Here is an 18,355-nt window from a genome sequence, read left to right on the forward strand (position 1 = left end):
AAGAAAAGAGGAGGAGTAGGATAAGGGTACGGCTAAAAGCAATGAGAATTGGTCGTCTAGAACGTCTGGAACAGAGAGTAAAATGAGGTTTCTGGGGGCGATGAAATAGCTTCAAGGTATAATGTACAGACAAAGGTATGGTAGGATGTAAATACAGTGGAGGTAAACCTAGGTATTGAGTGATGATGAGAGATATATTGTTATATAGAGATATAGAGATATTGAAGAGTTACATGGTCTGCTGAACGAAAGAGCCCCATCAACCCAAACAGTTAAAGTAGTGGAATTGGGTGGTGATTTTTATTTGTGTTATGAAATCGTGTTCTATAGGTGTTGGGTTAGTTGGTGGTGTTTTTTTCTCCCTTTTGCCCGTTTTTTATTTTTGTAAATGTAACGTGGCCGATCACACAGTAGGTGGCGGCATGCACGAACACCATGATACCAAAGAAGAAGTAGAAAACGGAAGTGAACAGTAATCGTACATTTTTTCAATTTCAACGTTAGCGTTTTTTTTGTTGTAATTTAGACGTTTATTAACACCATGGAACTCAAAATATGACTAATTTAACTGTACAGCATCACATACTTACCGCAGGTGGTCTTTAATTCACGTTGGAGAAAGGACTTGGTTGATAGAGCTACGTAACGCTAGCTAATTGCTAACAATGGCTAACTGTATGGTTTTCCACACACAAATAGCCTCCATTATGGAGGTGCTAGCGAATGCAGCCGTGGCAGAGATATGTAAAGTCGTCGACAACGACTATGCTGTGTTTCGTTTAGAAATTTCTCAAAGCCAGAAAGAAAACAGGGGGTTGCGGAGGAAACTACAACTAATGGACTTGAAGGTGGCACGGGAGCGCGCAGAGAGGACAATACGAGAGCGCGTCCCCGCCAGTCGTCCCAGTAGTGTCAAGATCCTCGACCGATACAGAGGAATGGCAAGAGGTACATTTTGCAGAAGGCTGAGGCTCCACGAACTGTCGCGGTTAATTTAATAGCTCAGTGCCTGTCGCTCCGTTACCTTCTGCACATGTCTTCAGATGTGTTAACCAGAATTGGTTCTTGGTCAATTTTAGGATAGCAAGCACTTGTGCAAAGACACTATCATATTCTAACCAGATTCTTTATTAACTGAATTTCCTATTATCTACTCAATGAAAACAATGTGAATACAAGACATTGATCAATAAATGGTATATCTAGAATTTAATAAGTGTTACCTTACATCTTGCCAATTATAGACAGTGTCAATAGTGTACAATATAGCATTGACCGTAACTTACTTAACCACCACTTTTTCCCCAATCACACTCTCAGGTGAAGGACATTTCACTGGAGGCCACAGGAGCTTTGTGAAGCCAGCGGGACACAATGCGTGGAGAGATGACCAACCCATAGCTGTAGATGAGGGGAGTGGAACCTCAACCCAGCATGTTATTGTGATAGAGGTTAGTGTCATAGTGTAACATTCAAAATGAAAGTATGTAGAATGTGGCTAATTTATTTCAGAAAGGCTCCCCTTAGCCATTAATTTGCTTACATGGTCATCCATAATTATCTGCCATATGAGAGCACGTGAGACTTCCCTACAACATTGTTATTAAATTCCCTGATTGTTATCCAATTAAACTAATGTACCGATAATAACCTAGTGTCTTCTTGTCAGTCTGCAGAGGCGGCAGGTTCTGGAGGATCGTCTCTGGTCAAGCAGGAGAGGACTGAAGAAGACGACCCACAACACAGCAGAAACATCCAGACTGGAGCAGCAGCTGGAGTGGCACTCCCTGTAGCCACAGCAGACCTCGTCAACGCCACGGCGCCCCAGCACAGGACCCGACGCAGCATCACGGAGGTCAGTGGAATGTCGAACGCCGTCCTCAAGTCAGAGACTTTAACTGTAACACAAAGGCTCTTACACACAGGATCTGACCATAGGTCAGACCCAGAGAGACTGGGCTGTCCTCCTGCTCCCGGTTCAGAGTATTTTCTTTATGGTAGCCCGAGGACGGTTCATTCCCATCGGGACTCAGGTGACGTGTTAGAGACGGTCAATTATCCGTCTTGTTCTTACACTACAGAGATGGACCCTGGCAACATTCCATTGGATTTAGAGACACAGACTGATCTGTCTAGAGGGGACTGGAACCAGTACAGTAGTAGTCTATACGCTGAAGGGTGCCTAGATAAGAAAGAGGAGGTTATTGTCGTAGATGAGGTGACTGTGAAATTGGAGGGCGATGCTCCTCTGATATGGAATGAAACTCACTTAGGAGAAGGACACTCACAAGGGGGAGATTTCTTAGATTACAGGGAAAGCTTAGAGACTAATCCAGATGTCATGACCCACTCCCCTTTACACACGCTCAGGGATCACAAACCAGTGAACACGTCGATTGGGCCTACCGATCAGGTATTGAACTCAAACGACCAAAGGGCAAAGGTTCAGGGAGGGGGACCAAAATCAGGCGGTAGTAAAGTGAAACGGTTCCTCTGCATGTTCTGTAACAAAGGCTTCAGCTGCATCCAGAAGGTGGAGATCCACCAGAGGGTCCACACAGGGGAGAAACCATTCAGCTGCTCCCAGTGTCACATGCGATTTGCTGAGGCTGGCAACCTGAAGAGGCACCAGAGGGTCCACACAGGTGAGAAACCCTACAGCTGCCCACAGTGTCACATGCGTTTCGCCCAGTCTGGCAACCTGAAGATGCACATGAAGGTCCACACGGGAGAGAGGCCGTTCACCTGTACACACTGCAGGAAGAGGTTCTCAGAAAGGAGCTACCTCAGGATACACCTGCAGAAAAACCATTCCACTCTATAACATAGGAAGTAAACATTCCACTCGATCGCTTCTGACGTTTAGACAAACCCTGCATTAAAGACAAAGATTAATTTTCATTGTTGTCAGTAGAAAATATCCACAGATGAATTTCGAATAATGAGAGTAACAGATTTCTGTGTTGAATATTCCTGGGTAAAAACAATCCATCCAGACGTGTGATATATAAGGCATATATAAGCCTAAAGTCCGTTACATATTGTGTTTGTACTGTGTAGGATATATGATGTACTTAATTTTTCCCCCCCCCAAGACATTTTTCCCGAGAATATTATTGCAGTTTATCAAGTTTATGCTCGTTTTTAGTTGAGACATGGATGTGTGGTTTTCATATGGAGTATTTAAAACTTGTTTATGTTCAATAAACACCACCATTTTATTTTTCATTCTAAGACTTTGACTTTTCATTCTAAGACTTTCATTGAGACTCTCTTTAGTATACAGCATCTGATTTCACCCTATTCTGCATACACCTTAAAGCACGTTATAACCATTATACACTTACTATATATACGTACACAAACCCACACACTAACAAACACCTACTGTACACGTCATTATAGTTTACGTCAAACTAATTTAGTCAGGTTTGTCTGATGACTTGATTTTTCATAGCTGACACATATTTTACCCACAACAGTTTTATGTCCGCCATGATGGGTTTAACAACAATGAAGTAATTCTGTAACTACAGTATAGGACTCAAACGGAGTGGGGATGGGTAAAGACTCTGAAAGTGTGTTTATCTGTGTGTACATACCTGAGGGAGTATATGTCTGTGGAATCTGTAACATATCTCTTTTCAAGGAGGAGGAGGGTCTGGAGGTGCTGCTGGTAAAGGAGGAGGAGGGTCTGGGGAACCGTAAGGGGACCATGGTCATGGAGGACAACCAGACTACACCTCCTGAACCCACAGAGGGACCATCTGAGCAGCACAGGACTACACACAGTCTCACTGAGGTGAGCCCACTGTAAACTATTGGTTGAATGGTATTCGGTCAGAGCCCCTATCCACAAAGTCTGTCCTAGAAGGAGTGCTGATCTAAGATTTATATAATAATGAGACCATGTAGACGGGTGGGGACCTGATCCTCTATCAGCACTTCTACTCTTTGTGGATACGGGCCCAGGTCTTGATGAATTTTGTCACAAGTGTGGGACCATGCCTTTCAATTATCACACCATTAAATAGTGTATAGTACTCATAGCAATCTCTCATTGCCCAATCAGAAGATTCTCCATAGAAGGGTGCTCAAATCAGATCCAACATCCTCTCACTCTGTATCTCTTACAGTCAGTAGACATGGAGGATGGGAAGCCTGATCTGCTGCTAGTCAAAGAGGAGACAATAGAAGATGGACCAGAGAGCATTGATCTGCTGAGTGGACTAAAGATGGGGGAGCAAGGTAAGGGAGCAATACATATAGCCTACAGCAACTTATGTTTACATACAAAAACTTCACCAGGTAATGGACAAAAAAACTCCATATGTAGAGTTTTCTGTTGTGTTTTTAAAGTCTAAAGTCTTCCTGCAGGTTGTTGGCTGGAGGCTAACAGTGGAGACTGGGTGGCCATCTTGGATTCCCAATCCCAGATGGGTGCAGACAAGGGCCCAGGGGACAACATCACTGAGCAGGTCAGGACCAGAGGTGACAGAGTGGAGGTCAGTGGATGGGACAGCGTCCTCAACTCTGGGCTGGGGAACAACAATGTTAACCACAACCAGAAACAGACAGTGGAACACAAAACAACAACTGAATTTAGTTTCCAAGACAACAGGATGGCTGAGACCAGGGCGAGGTGTAGATTTGGTCTGCGGGGACGGAGAGGCCAGGTTCGTATGCAGCAGGAACGAACAGGCATAGTCTCGGCTAGCGAGGCTCCATCCTGCTCCTATAGTTGTGATTCAGAGGGACTGATGGCGCCTCAGGTTAACCCCCTAACAGATGCTTCCTTCAGCCTGCCTTCTATAGGATCTATCAACTGGAACATGGACCCTGCGACAACACAGACACTCCCTGGCCTTCATCCTCCTCACACTCTCCTAATGTTAAACCAGACATCAGACAATGCCAGTGCCTCAACACTAAATGGCTACACAAGCCCATTGACAAATGACAGTAGTAGTAACGCTGTCAGTAGCTCCGGTGGCAAAGAGAAGCACTTCCTGTGTTCATTCTGTGGGAAAGCCTTCAGTTTCCCCAAACAGGTGGAGATCCACCAGAGGATACACACGGAGGAGAAACTATTCGGCTGCCACCTGTGCCGGGCCAGTTTCTCACACTCGTCCAAGCTGAAGAGGCACCAGAGGGTCCACACAGGAGAGAAACCCTACAACTGCCCCCAGTGTGAGAAGAGGTTCTCCCACAAGCACCAGCTGAAGATGCACCTGAAGATGCACACAGGAGAGAGGCCATTCGCCTGTACACACTGTGGGAAGAGGTTCTCAGAGAGGAGCTACCTCAGGATACACCAGCAGAAAATGCACACGGCACATGTATAGAGTATAGTGACATGTAATGTAGTACTAGTTAGTTTGTAGTTAATTCTGTTGGTTTTGGATGTAAAGGAAACTGACAAAATAATAAGTATGATGAGGCAGAGTAGATTATATGGTGATGGTTGGTGTGATGGTGTCTGTAAACATGCTTCACTGATGAAGAGTGACCAACTTAGTCCCTTTAGGTTGATGCTGGTGTTTTATAGTGAGGTAAGGATAGTGCCTTGATTCATGTTTACTTGATATAAAACAATGAAGCTGTTTGTAATGTAATGAACCTTTTCCAAAGTATTCTAAAATAATTTATAAAAGCAAGGGTGTCAGATGTACAGAAAAGGTCAAGTGTTACCAAAGTTATTCTACTTGTCATGTATCATTTTGTGCAATAAAAGTTCAGTACTTCACTATGTGAGTGTTTGACCATTTTATTAAAATTAAATATAAAATTGAGTCTGTGCTGACTGACTTGGTTATTGTTGTTGCAAGGGACTGAGTTTCTCTTATCTCAGTCAAACCAAAACATTATACTTAATTCTTGAATCAACCAACATGGATTTTTTAAAATAATAAACTCCAATGGCTCCATATTGTTAGGTACTTGCATCACAGTGTTAGAGATGGGCTTGACTGGTTAACATTTTATAAAGTCATGTTTTTGTGTGAACAGCAAAGCGTTTCCTAAATGAACCTTTATGCTTTTCTGTACAATCTTTGTTTGCAGTCTGTAGTCCATCAAGGCCTGCTGATATCCAGTGTTACTGGTGGGAGAGATGACCTCTGAGATGGCTGGTCACATATCCTGTCCCGGATCAGGACCATGGATCAGTAGCCATCACTTTTCCTTCCCGAATCGGAACCTGGACTGAACCGGGAGGGACAGAGACTCCACCACCACACAGAACACAACCAGTGGACTGAAAAACCTCAGTCCTGGTGGCCATCAGAGAGACAGAGGCTCCAGTCAGTGATCCAGTCTGCAGCCCAGACCCTTCTCTTCACAGTCTCAGTGCAGGGATGAAGCAGGGCCTGGAGCTGATAGAGATAGACCCTCCTATTCCTATGATACAAACACCACAGTATCCATGATGAACAGAGCAGGTCACACTGGGCTTCAGCCTTCACAGAGAGTAGTGGGAGACCCCCCTGGTGGGAGTCTAACAGGAAGTCTGTCTTCTCCCTCAGGGTCTCGTCTAATGCCTGGTGACTGGGTTCATAGAAGGCCTGGACCTGGGTCTAGCCTTCCTCAGTTACCTCATGGTTACCCCACCAATACAGATGGGTCAGGATGGGCTTTCACCGCGCGAGGTGCCTAGCCTATAACACAGCACACAATCCCAACAACGGCTAGAGGTCAAGGAGGGAGTTCAAAGACTAACCACCTGAGGCTGGTGGCTCCTGCTTCTACCTCCTCTAGTGTCATTGTTCACAACGTGGGAGGGCGAGTGTTAGGACGGATGGCGACAAGTCGTACTCTTGCCCTACGTGTGGGAACCGGTTCGCCAACGCAAACTATTTGAAGGAACACCAGACCGTTCATACCAAGGAAAGGCCATTTAAGTCCAAACTATGTTACAAGCTTTTCCTTCCTGAGTAGCCTTAGACATAGGAGTGTCCACAACATGGAGATATACAAGTTGTCTGTTTCTCTCTTTTAAAAGGTTTGTAATCAGGTCACCGCTCAAGTGAGTAGGCCTGAAGAGAGAGATCCAGAGAGGATGAGTTTTAATAAGGTTGGATTTCTTGCGTTTATGGCCATGGTGTTCAACTGCACCGATGGAGCAGAAATCACATTAGATAGATGTGATAGTCGCAACAGCAGATAAATATTTGTGTGTGAGAGATTTTAGTGCTGTAGATCTATGGGGAGTTTTGAGAGATGGGGTTCGATCCTCCCAGGCCTGGTGTAGGATCGTTCAGGGCCAAAGTAGTGGGATGGGGTGGTGGTTTTGGGGGATAGTATATAGGTCCCGGGGTTGGTCCATTACTATTTCACTGTTTTTTTTGTGACCAAAATGTGCAATCCGCATTCCGACCTGTGAAAGGCAGCAATGGGCAACACATCGTCTCGTCTGCCGGAAATTAACAAAGTAGTAAACGGAAGTGAACCGTGACCAATAACAGTTACAACGTTTGCGTTTTTATTTAGACGTAAATTAAAACCCTGGAACTCCAAATATCACATACTTCCTCTATGTAGCGTTTAATTCGCGTTGGAGACCAGACTTAGTTGATGGATGTTATCTAGGTAATGCTAACTAGCGTTGGAGACAAGACTTGGTTGATGGATGTTATCTAGGTAATGCTAACTAGCTAGCCGCTAAGAATGGCTAACTGTAACGTAATGGTTTCTCACACTCAAATAGCCTCCATAATGGAGGTGCTAGCGAATACAGCCGTGGAAGAGATCTGTAAACTCGTAGACGACGACTATGCAGTGTTTCGTTTGGAAATTTCTCAAAGACAGAAAGAAAACAGGGGATTGCGAAGGAAACTACAGCTACTGGAACTGAAGGTATCACGGGAGCGCGCACTCGCCAGTAGTGTCAAGATCCTCGACCGATACAGAGGAATGGCAAGAGGTACATTTTGCAGAAGGCCCGTTCCCCTCTGCGCATGTGTTAAGCACATATTGTATGGTTAATCAGAGTTGGGTCTTGGTCAGTTTTTGGATTGTATGCAATAATTCCCCTGATTACTTAGCAGTCTTGCACAAAGACACTATCATATTCTTGATTTACTACATTTCCTATTACTTACTCATTGAAAACAATCTATTTATGAATATTTGTGTGATATGTTACCTTATATCCTTGCCAATTGAAGACAGTGTCAAATACTTTACTTGACAATATAGTGTTGAGCATTGACAACACAGTACCTAACCTAACCACCTATTTCCCCCCAACCACTCTCTTAGGTGAAGGACATCTCACTGGAGGCCACAGAGGTTTTGTGAAGCCAGCGGGACACAATACATGGAGAGATGACCAACCAATCACGGTTGTTGAGGGAAGTGGAACCTCATCCCAGCATGTTATGGTGATAGAGGTTAGTGTCATAGTGTAACATATGAATTACAGTACATCTAATGTGGCTTGTTTATTTCAGGAAGTCTCTCCTCAGCTATTTACTTGCTTACTTGTACATCCTTGTGTATCTGCCATAGTGGAACTTGTGAGACTTCCATACAACATTGTTATCCAATTCAACTCATGTACTGATAATAACCTCTCTTCTTGTGTCAGTCTGCAGATGCAGAGGCTGCAGGTCCTGGGGTCAAGCAGGAGAAGTCTGCAGGAGAGGAGGACCCAAGGTACTGCAGAGATATCCAGACTGGAGTGCCCCCTGTATCCACAGAAGACCCCGTCACCACCCCAGCACTGCCCAGAACTCGACACAGCATCACAGAGGTCAGTGGAACGCTGAACGCCGTCCTCAAGACAGAGACTATAACGGGGCTGAGGCAACTGGGCTATCCTCCCTTCTCAGAGTATTTACTTTACAGTAGCCCGAGCGCGGTTCTGTCCCATTGGGATTTAAGTGACTCGTTACTGATTGTAAATGATCCGTCCTGTTGATGTGCTACAAAGACCGAGATGATACATGGTGACCTGCATGTGGGTTTAGATACACAGACTAATCCAATGAGAGGGGACTGGAACCGGTACAGTACTAGTGTATATTCTGAAGGGTGCCTAGATAAGAAAGGAGAGGGCCTGGTTGTCGATAAGGTGACTGTGAAAGTGGAGGGCCACGCTCCTCTGACACAGAGTTTAATTTAGGACACTCGCAGGTCAACACCAGGGACTTCTGGGATTACAGGGAAAGCTTAGAGACAAATACAAATGTCGCTTTACGCATGCTTAGGGATCGCGACACAGTGTCCATGACTATGGCACCTTCCGATTCACACGGCTATATGATGTTCAGAAATGCCTATTTCATTACTTCCATTCAACTACTTAATTTTGTTCCTCAAGACACTTTTTATGAGAAAAGCATTGTACACGGAATAAAAATATAAATGCAACATGCAGTCAGGTCAAGACCCTGGTGAGGACAACGAGCACGCAGATGAGCTTCCCGGAGACAGTTTGTGCAGAAATTCTTCAGTTGTGCAAACCCAAAGTTTCATTAGCTGTCCGATTGGCTGGTCTTAGATGATGCTGAAGGTGAAGAAGCCGGATGTGGAGGTCCTGGGCTGGTATGGTTACATGTGGTCTGCGGTTATGATGCCGGTTGGACGTACTGCCAAATTCTCTAAAGCTACGTTGGAGGCGGCTTATGGTAGAGAAATGAACATTCAATTATCTGGCAACAGCTCTGGTGGACATGCTTGCAGTCAGCATGCCAATTGCATGCTCCCACAAAACGTGTGTCATTGTGTTGTCTGACAACTGCACATTTTAAAGTGGCCTTTTATTGTCACCAGCACAAGTTGCACCTATGCGATATGCCACACCTGTCAGTTGGATGGATTATCTTGGCAAAGGAGAAATGCTAACTAACAGGGATGAAAACTAATTTGTGCTCAAAATATTTGGGAAATAAGCTGTTTGTGCGTATGAGGGATCCTTTATTTCAGCTCATGAAAAATGGGACCAACACGTTACATGTTGCTTTTATATTTTTGTACAGTGTAGTTTATCATGCAGATATTTAGTTGAGACTTACTTTTGGCCATGCAGTGTATGTAGACACCTGCCCGTCGAACATCTCATTCCACAATCATGGGCATTAATATGGAGTTAGTCCCCACTTTGCTGCTATTCATCTTCCGCTATTCTGGGAAGGCTTTCCACTAGATGTTAGAACATTGCTGCAGGGACTTGCTTCCATTCAGCCATGAGCGTTAGTGAGGTCTTGCACTGATGTTGGTGCGATTAGGCCTGGCTTGCATTCGGCATTCCAATTAATCCCAAAGGTGTTCAATGAGGTTGAGGTCAGGGCTCTGTGCAGGCCAGTCAAGTTCTTCCACACCAATCTCAACAAACCATTTCTGTATGGACCTCGCTTTGTGCACTGGGGCATTGTCATGCTGAAACAGGAAAAGTCCTTCCCCAAACTGTTGCCACAAAGTTGGAAGCAAAGAATGTCTATGCTGTAGCGTTTAGATTTCCCCTCACTGGAACTAAGGGGCCTAGCCTGAACCATGAAAAATTGCCCCAGACCATTTCCGCTGCTCCAGAGTCCAATGGCTACGAGCTTTACACCACTCCAGCCGACGCTTGGCATTGCACATAGTGATCTTAGGCTTGTGTGCGGATCAGCCATGGAACCCAACCATTGAAGGTCCCCCCAAGAACAGGCCTGAATGCCAAGCGTCACGTCTGGAGGAAACTTGGCACCGTCCCTACGGTGAAGCATGGTGGTGGCAACATGTTGTGAAGATGTTGTTCAGCGGCAAGGATTGGGAAACTTGTCAGGATCGAGGGAAAGATGAACGGAGCAAAGTACAGAGAGATCCTTGATGAAAACCTTCAGATGGCTCAGGACCTCAGACTGGGGTTCACCTTCCAACAGAACAATGGTCCTAAGCACAGAGCCAAGACAATGCAGGAGTGGCTTTGGGACAAGTCTCTGAATGTCCTTGAGTGGCCCAGCCAGAGCCCAGACTTGAACCTGATCGAACATGAAAATAGCTGTGCAGCGATGCTCCCCATCCAACCTGACAGAGCTTGAGAGGATCTGCAGAGAAAATAGGAGAAACTCCCCACATACAGGTGTGCCAAGCTTGTAGCGCCAAGAAGACTCCAGGCTGTAATCGCTGCGATAGGTGCTTTGACTGCGTAAAAGGTCTGAATACTTAAGTAAGTGTGATATTTCTGAGAAAAAAAATAATAAACCAAAATATGTTTAATTTATGTTTTTATATATACATATACAGTGGGGAGAACAAGTATTTGATACACTGCCGATTTTGCAGGTTTTCCTACTTACGAAGCATGTCTGTCATTTTTATCATAGGTACACTTCAACTGTGAGAGACGGAATCTAAAACAAAAACCCAGAAAATCACATTGTATGATTTTTAAGTAATTAATTTGCATTTGCAACGATTAAATACTTCTGTAACTACAGTATAGGACTCAAATGTAGTGAGGATGGGTAAACACTCTGAGTGTATGTCTGTGTGATCTGTATCACCTGTCTCTTCCAAGAGGAGGAGGGTCCAGAGGTGCTGCTGGTGAAGGAGGAGGGGTGTGAGGAGAGTCTGGGGAACCCTGAGGGGCCCATGGACATGGAGGACAACCAGACTACACCTCCTCCTGAACTCACAGAGAAACCAGCTGAGCAGCACAGGACCACACACAGTCTCAATGAGGTGAGCCCAATGTAAACTACTGTGGTATTGGGGGCCGTATCCACAACGCCTCTCTGAGTAGGAGTACTGATATAGGATCAGTTTTGCCTTTTAGATCATAATGAATAAGACTATATAGCGATCAGCACTTTTACTCGGAGACTCTTCGTGGATACGGGCCCAGGTCTTGATGCATGTTGTATTAAGTGTGGGACCATGCCTTTAAATTATCAGACCATTAAAGTGTCAAGTGTCAATCAAATCAACTAACGTGTGCATAGTATCAAATAACATGTTTGCATAGTACTCATAGCAATACATCAGAAGGTGCGCCATTGCATGGTGCTCATATCAGATTTCTTGATCCAACATCCTCTCACTGTGTATCTCTTACAGTCAGTAGACATGGAGGATGGGAAGCCTGATCTGCTGCTGGTCAAAGAGGAGACGATAGAAGACGAACCAGAGAGCATTGACCTGCTGAGTGGTCTAAAGATGGGGGAGCAAGGTAAGGGAGAAATGCATATAGTCTACATACAGTAATAGATCTTCAATGGGAATAGTAATACATATAGCCTTCATACAGTAATAGATCTTCAATGGGAATAGTAATACATATAGCCTTCATACAGTAATAGATCTTCAATGGGAATAGTAATACATATAGCCTCCATACAGTAATAGATCTTCAATGGGAATAGTAATACATATAGCCTCCATACAGTAATACATCTTCAATGGGAATAGTAATACATATAGCCTCCATACAGTAATACATCTTCAATGGGAATAGTAATACATATAGCCTCCATACAGTAATACATCTTCAATGGGAATAGTAATACATATAGCCTCCATACAGTAATACATCTTCAATGGGAATAGTAATACATATTGCCTCCATACAGTAATACATCTTCAATGGGAATAGTAATACATATAGCCTCCATACAGTAATACATCTTCAATGGGAATAGTAATACATATAGCCTCCATACAGTAATACATCTTCAATGGGAATAGTAATACATATAGCCTCCATACAGTAATACATCTTCAATGGGAATAGTAATACATATAGCCTCCATACAGTAATACATCTTCAATGGGAATAGTAATACATATAGCCTCCATACAGTAATACATCTTCAGTGGTAATAGTGATATTCCTGGCTTTTGTTTTTTCTTCATTCATAAAATTAAAACATTACAACTTGTGTTTACATACAAAAACACACGTAATGTATGAACTTCACCAGGTAATAGACAAAAAAATAACTCAATATGGGGAGTTCTCTGCCATGTTTGGAAAGTCTATTTTGTAACCTCTTCCTGCAGGTGGTTGGCTAGAGGCTAATAGAGGAGACTGGGCGACCATCTTGGATTCCCAGACGGATGCAGCCAAGGCACCAGGGGACATCATCACTGAGCAGGCCACAACCAGAGGTGACTTGGTGGAGGTCAGTGGATGGGAAAGTGTCCTCAACTCTGGGGGGGGCTCTAGTTAGTCGCTCTAGCGACTCCTGTGGCGGGCTGGGAGCAATGCACGTTGATATGGTCGCCAGGTGTATGGTGTTTCCTCCAATACATTGGTGCTTCTGGGTTAAGCAAGCATTGTGTCAAGAAGCAGTGCGGCTTGGTGGGGTCGTGTTTTGGAGGACACACGGCTCTCGACCTTCGCCAGATATGGGACAAGACTGTAACTACCAATTTGGATATCACGAAGAAAGAAATATATATATAAAAAAGGTAAAACTCTGGGCTGGGGAACAACACTGTTAACCACAACCAGAAACAGACAGTCAAAACAACATCTCCATGACAACAGACTGGCTGAGACCAGGGCGAGGTGTAGATTTGGTCTACGGGGATGGAAAGAACAGACACAGACTTTTGGTTAGGGATGCTCCTATAGTTGTGATTCACAGAGACTGATGGCACATCAGGTTAACCCCCTAACAGGTGCTGCCTTTAGCCTGCGTTCTATTAGCCTGATGACTTTATTATCATCTTATTAGCCTGATCTATTAGCCTGATGATTTTGCTTCTTTGTCATTCGCTACATACTTTAGTCTGAGGCTGCCATAGTTGAAGTCGTTTGTGGTGACGAGTGACGTTGTACAACACAAAGTCATCGGCGATTGTATCGACTCTAACCAATCAAAGTATTTTGTATTTGTATTTATGAAGGAAATCGTTGTGGAAATCTGTTGCTGCTCAAGTCGGCTACGCAATGCAATGCTCTTTCTATTGGCTGGCTGGCTAGCTAGCAAACATTGCTGCACACAATAATACCAAATACAATATCAGTATGTAAAGTAGCTAGTTAGCTGTAAAATCACTGAAACAAACTGCAGTATCAATCTCACCATGTTCAACCTGCAGATTAATGTGCCTCAGAGTGGATTACTGTGCGCCTCCCATAGTCTGTTCTTGACTTGGGGATTGTGACGAGACCTGGTGGCATGTCTTGTGGGGTATGAATGGGTGTCCGAGCTGTTTGCTATTGGTTGAAACAGACAGCTCGGTGCGTTCCACATGTCAACACTTCTTACAAAAACAAGTAGTGAAGAAGTCAATCCCTGCTCTACTTTGAGCCATGAGAGATTGACATGCATATTATTAATGTTAGCTCTCCATGTACATTTAAGGGCCAGCCGTGCTGCCCTGTTGTGAGCCAATTGTAATTTTCCTATTTGTGGCACCTGCAACGTAGTCCAGGTGTGACAAAACTATGGCCTGTAGGACCTGCCTTGTTGATAGTGTTGTTAAGAAGGCAGAGCAGTGCTTTATTATGGACAGACTTCTCCCCATCTTAGCTACTGTTGCATCAACATGTTTTGACCATGACAGTTTACAATCCAGGTTTACTCCAAGCAGTTTATTCACCTCAACTTTCCACATTATTTATTACAATATTTAGTTGAAGTTTAGGGTTTAGAGTATCAAAGCCAATGAATAATTGTCAAACCTCCGCTTTACCCACGTGTGTTCTGGCTCTGGATTACTTAATTGGCAAAGTGGTCAAACAACAAACAAACAGTGAGCCATCGTATTCATGCATCAAAATCAAAAAACGAATAATAAAAAAAGCATTGCAAGTTTGAATGCTGTATAGATAGTGTGGGAGAGGTGGAAAAATTATTGTTATCGATCATTAATGACAAACCTCCTGGCATTGACAACTTAGATGTAAAGCTACTGAGGATGGTGGGAGTGGCTATTGAGTCAGCTATCTGTCATATCTTTAAGCCTAGAGGAAAGTCTTTGTTCTCAGGCCTGGAGGGAAGCCAAAGTAATTCCGCTACCCAAGAGTGGTAAAGCGGCCTTTACTGGTTCTAACAGCAGACCTATAAGCTTTCTGCCAGCTCTTAGAAAACTGTTGGAAGACATGTTTGACCAAATACAATGCTATTTATCTTTAAACAAATTAAAAACAGACTTTCAGCGTGCTTATAGAGGAGGGCACTCAACATGTACTGCACTGACACAAATGACTGATGATTGGTTAAAAGAAATTGATAATAAGAAGATTGTGGGAACTGTACTGTTAGATTTCAGTGCAGCCTTTGATATTATTGACCAAAAGCTGTTGTTGAAAAATGTATGTGCCATATTGTATCTGCCATATTGTGGATTCAAAGCTACCTATCTAATAGAAATCAAAGGTTTTTCTTTAATGAAAGCTTCTCTAATGTCAAACATGTAAAGTGTGGTGTACCGCAGGTCAGCTCTCTAGGCCCTCTACTCTTTTTTTTAAATTTTTTACCAATGATCTGCCACTGGCATTAAACAAAGCATGTGTGTCCATGTATTCTGATGATTCAATCAGCAAACCACAGCTAATGAAACCCATAACAAAGAGATGCAGTCTGTTTTGGATGGGTGGCCAGTAATAAACTGGTCCTGAACATCTCTAAAACTAAGAGCATTGTATTTGGTACAAATCATTCCATAAGTTATAGTCTTTAGCTGAATCTGGTAATGAATGGTATGGCTGTTGAACAAGTTCAGGAGACTAAATTACTTGGCACCACCTTAGATTTGTAAACTGTCATGATTCAATGGTTGTAAAGATGGGGAGAGTCTGTCTGTAATAAAGAGATTCTCTGCTTTTTTGACACAATTCAAAAAGCAAGTCCTGCAGGCTCTAGTTTTGTCTTATCTTGATTATTGTCCAGTTGTGTGGTCGTGTCCTGCAAGGAAAGACCTAGTTCAGCTGCAGCTGGCCCAGAACAGAGCGGCACTTCTTGCTCTTCATTGTAATCAGAGGACTGATATAAATAACTACTATGCATGTCAGTGGTTAATAGTTGAGGAGAGACTTGACTGCATCACTTTTTGTTTATAAGAAACAATGTGTTAAATCCCAAATAGTTTGCATAGTCAACTGACACACACACTTACCACACCAGACATGCCAAAAGGGGCTTTTCACAGTCCCCAAATCCAGAACAAATTCAAGAAAGTGTACAGTATTATATAGAGCCATTATTGCATGGAACTCCGTTCCATCTCATATTGCTCAAGTGAACAGCAAACCTGGTTTCAAAAAACAGATAAAGCAACACCTCATGGCACAACGCCTCTCCCGTATTTGACCAAGATAGTTTGTGTTTCTGTATTGATATGTAGGCTTATATGTGCCTTTTGTAAAAAATAAAAATTTTAAGTCATTTTTACATGTTTTGTGTGGACCCCAGGAAGAGTAGCTGCTGCTTTTGCAACAGCTAATGGGGATCCTAATAAAATACCAAATACCAAATCAACACTTAATAAACTCCATATTGTTAGGTACTTGAATCACAGTGTTAAAGATGGGCTTGACTGTGGTTAGCATATTATATATGTCATGTTTCTGTGTGTACAGCAAGGAGTTTGCTATACATCTTTATATGCTCTTCTGTTCAATGTGTGTTTACAGTCTGCAGTCCATGAGGACCTGCTGATGTCCGGTGTTGCTGGAAGGAGAGACTGGATATCTGAGGTGGCTGGTCACAAACCCTGGCCGCGGATCAGGACACTGGATCAGGAGCCGTCACGGTTCCTTCTTGAATCAGAACCAGGTCCCAACCGCGAGGGACAGAGACTCCACCATCACACAGAACACAACCAGTGGACAGGTGGACTGAACAACCTCAATCCTGGTGGTCATCAGAGAGACAGAGGCTCCAGTCAGCAGCCCAGACCCTTCTCTTCACAGTCTCAGTGCAGGGATGGAGCAGGACCTGGGCCTGATAGAGATGGACCCTCCTGTTCCTATGAAACAAACACCACTGTATCCATGATGAACAGAGCAGGCTACCCTGGGCTTCAGCCTTCACAGAGAGTGGTGGGAGACCCCCCTGGTGGTAGTCTATCAGCAAGTCTGTCTTCTCCTTCAGGGTCTCGTCTAATGCCTGGTGACTGGGTTCATAGACAACCTGGACCTGGGTCTAGCCTTCCTGGTGATGGTTACCCCACAAATACAGACAGGGTCAGGATGGGCGTACCTCACAAGAGGTACCTAGCCTATAACATGGCAAACAATCCCAACAACACCCAAACAATGGCTAGAGGTCAAGGAGGGAGCTCAAAGACTAACCACCTGAGGACGGTGGCTCCTGCTTCTATCTCCTCTGGTGTCATTGGGTCACAAGGTGAGAGGCCGAGCATTAGTACCGACGCCGACAAGCCCTACTCCTGCCCAACGTGTGGGAAGTGCTTCGCTAGGGCAAACTATTTGAAGGAGCACCAGACCGTTCACACCAAGGAGAAGCCCTTCAAGTGTAAACTATGCTACAAGAGCTTCTCCTTCCTGACTAACCTTACCAGACATAAGAGTGTCCACAACGGGAAAAATTTGTAGCAGTGTGGTTTGAGATGTACACAGGGGATGTCTGGGAATTATTCTTCACCTGACATATTATAGTTATCATGTGAAGTGTCTTGGGATAAGAAGGTAATTAACCACATACCCCTCATTAACCCTTTATTAACATGTCATGTTCTGGAGCAACGTGTTGAAGGTGCCTGAAGGAAACGTGAAGTCAACTCTGAAAGACTAGCAGGAAGTGTTAGTTGCATGCATGAGAGGACCAATGGGCAGGCTCGGGAGGATATCGCTGATGTCACTCGCTCTCGGAGCTGGAGCTGCGGGGTCTTTTCCTCTGCCGAGGGGGAGACGAGGGCCAGCTGAGAGGGACCTATTGGATTGGTGCTCACCCCTGCCCCTCCGTGTCCAGCGTCTCTGTTCTTAGGGGGACGGTCCAGCCTCTTGGGGTTCTTCTTGGAACAGGACATATCCAGGCTGTTTCACATCCGGCCGTGATTGGGAGTCCCATAGGGCGGCGCACAATTGGCCCAGCGTTGGCTGGGATAGGCCGTCATTGTAAATAATAATTTGTTCTTAACTGACTTGCCTAGTTCAATAAATTATAATAATTTAAAAAATATGAAACGTGCTTGTGTAAATACCTGTTTTTAGTGACTGTAAACCTAGGCTAGAACAAGGACAGTTACATATTTACCTTAGTGAGGTGATGTAGATGGAATAGTCATTCTACTCTATTCTTGCTAACACACTGTTTGTTCTAAACAAATCTGCTCTCAGCTTCAAAGATACTGATCATATGAAATTTATGTGTGTAATCAGTGGTGGAAAAAGTACCCAAAAATCATACTTGAGTAAAAGTAAAGATACCCTAATAGAAAATGACTCAAGTAAAAG

At 44.0% G+C, this 18,355-nt stretch overlaps 2 protein-coding genes across 2 annotated transcripts; both read left to right on the forward strand.

Moving 5' to 3' along the window:
- The first annotated feature begins 443 nt into the window (after positions 1 to 443).
- On the forward strand, positions 444 to 5,799 carry LOC139374778 (uncharacterized). Its single transcript, XM_071115914.1, has 6 exons — positions 444 to 948; positions 1,321 to 1,451; positions 1,670 to 1,855; positions 3,650 to 3,802; positions 4,137 to 4,248; positions 4,378 to 5,799. Exons 1-6 carry the CDS (start codon positions 666 to 668, stop codon positions 5,343 to 5,345), a joined length of 1,833 nt encoding a protein of 610 aa, XP_070972015.1. The 5' UTR covers positions 444 to 665; the 3' UTR covers positions 5,346 to 5,799.
- Positions 5,800 to 7,418: 1,619 nt separating this feature from the next.
- Positions 7,419 to 18,078, forward strand: LOC139374767 (uncharacterized). The gene is made up of 7 exons (XM_071115900.1): positions 7,419 to 7,921; positions 8,260 to 8,390; positions 8,588 to 8,752; positions 11,506 to 11,667; positions 12,043 to 12,154; positions 12,985 to 13,106; positions 16,571 to 18,078. Exons 1-7 carry the CDS (start codon positions 7,666 to 7,668, stop codon positions 17,492 to 17,494), a joined length of 1,872 nt encoding a protein of 623 aa, XP_070972001.1. The 5' UTR covers positions 7,419 to 7,665; the 3' UTR covers positions 17,495 to 18,078.
- Positions 18,079 to 18,355: the final 277 nt, after the last annotated feature.

The sequence above is a fragment of the Oncorhynchus clarkii genome, chromosome 19, assembly GCF_045791955.1.
Source record: "Oncorhynchus clarkii lewisi isolate Uvic-CL-2024 chromosome 19, UVic_Ocla_1.0, whole genome shotgun sequence".
In the NCBI taxonomy this organism is placed as follows: domain Eukaryota; kingdom Metazoa; phylum Chordata; class Actinopteri; order Salmoniformes; family Salmonidae; genus Oncorhynchus; species Oncorhynchus clarkii.

Bases quoted from the DNA above. Each gene is read 5' to 3' on its own strand.
- LOC139374778 (XM_071115914.1), top strand. From the start codon at position 666: ATGGCTAACTGTATGGTTTTCCACACACAAATAGCCTCCATTATGGAG. The intron at 949-1,320 runs GTACATTTTGCA...TCACACTCTCAG, and splicing joins ATACAGAGGAATGGCAAGAG to GTGAAGGACATTTCACTGGA. The intron at 1,452-1,669 runs GTTAGTGTCATA...TCTTCTTGTCAG, and splicing joins AGCATGTTATTGTGATAGAG to TCTGCAGAGGCGGCAGGTTC.
- LOC139374767 (XM_071115900.1), top strand. From the start codon at position 7,666: ATGGCTAACTGTAACGTAATGGTTTCTCACACTCAAATAGCCTCCATA. The intron at 8,753-11,505 runs GTCAGTGGAACG...CTCTTCCAAGAG, and splicing joins CTCGACACAGCATCACAGAG to GAGGAGGGTCCAGAGGTGCT. The intron at 13,107-16,570 runs GTCAGTGGATGG...GTGTGTTTACAG, and splicing joins CCAGAGGTGACTTGGTGGAG to TCTGCAGTCCATGAGGACCT.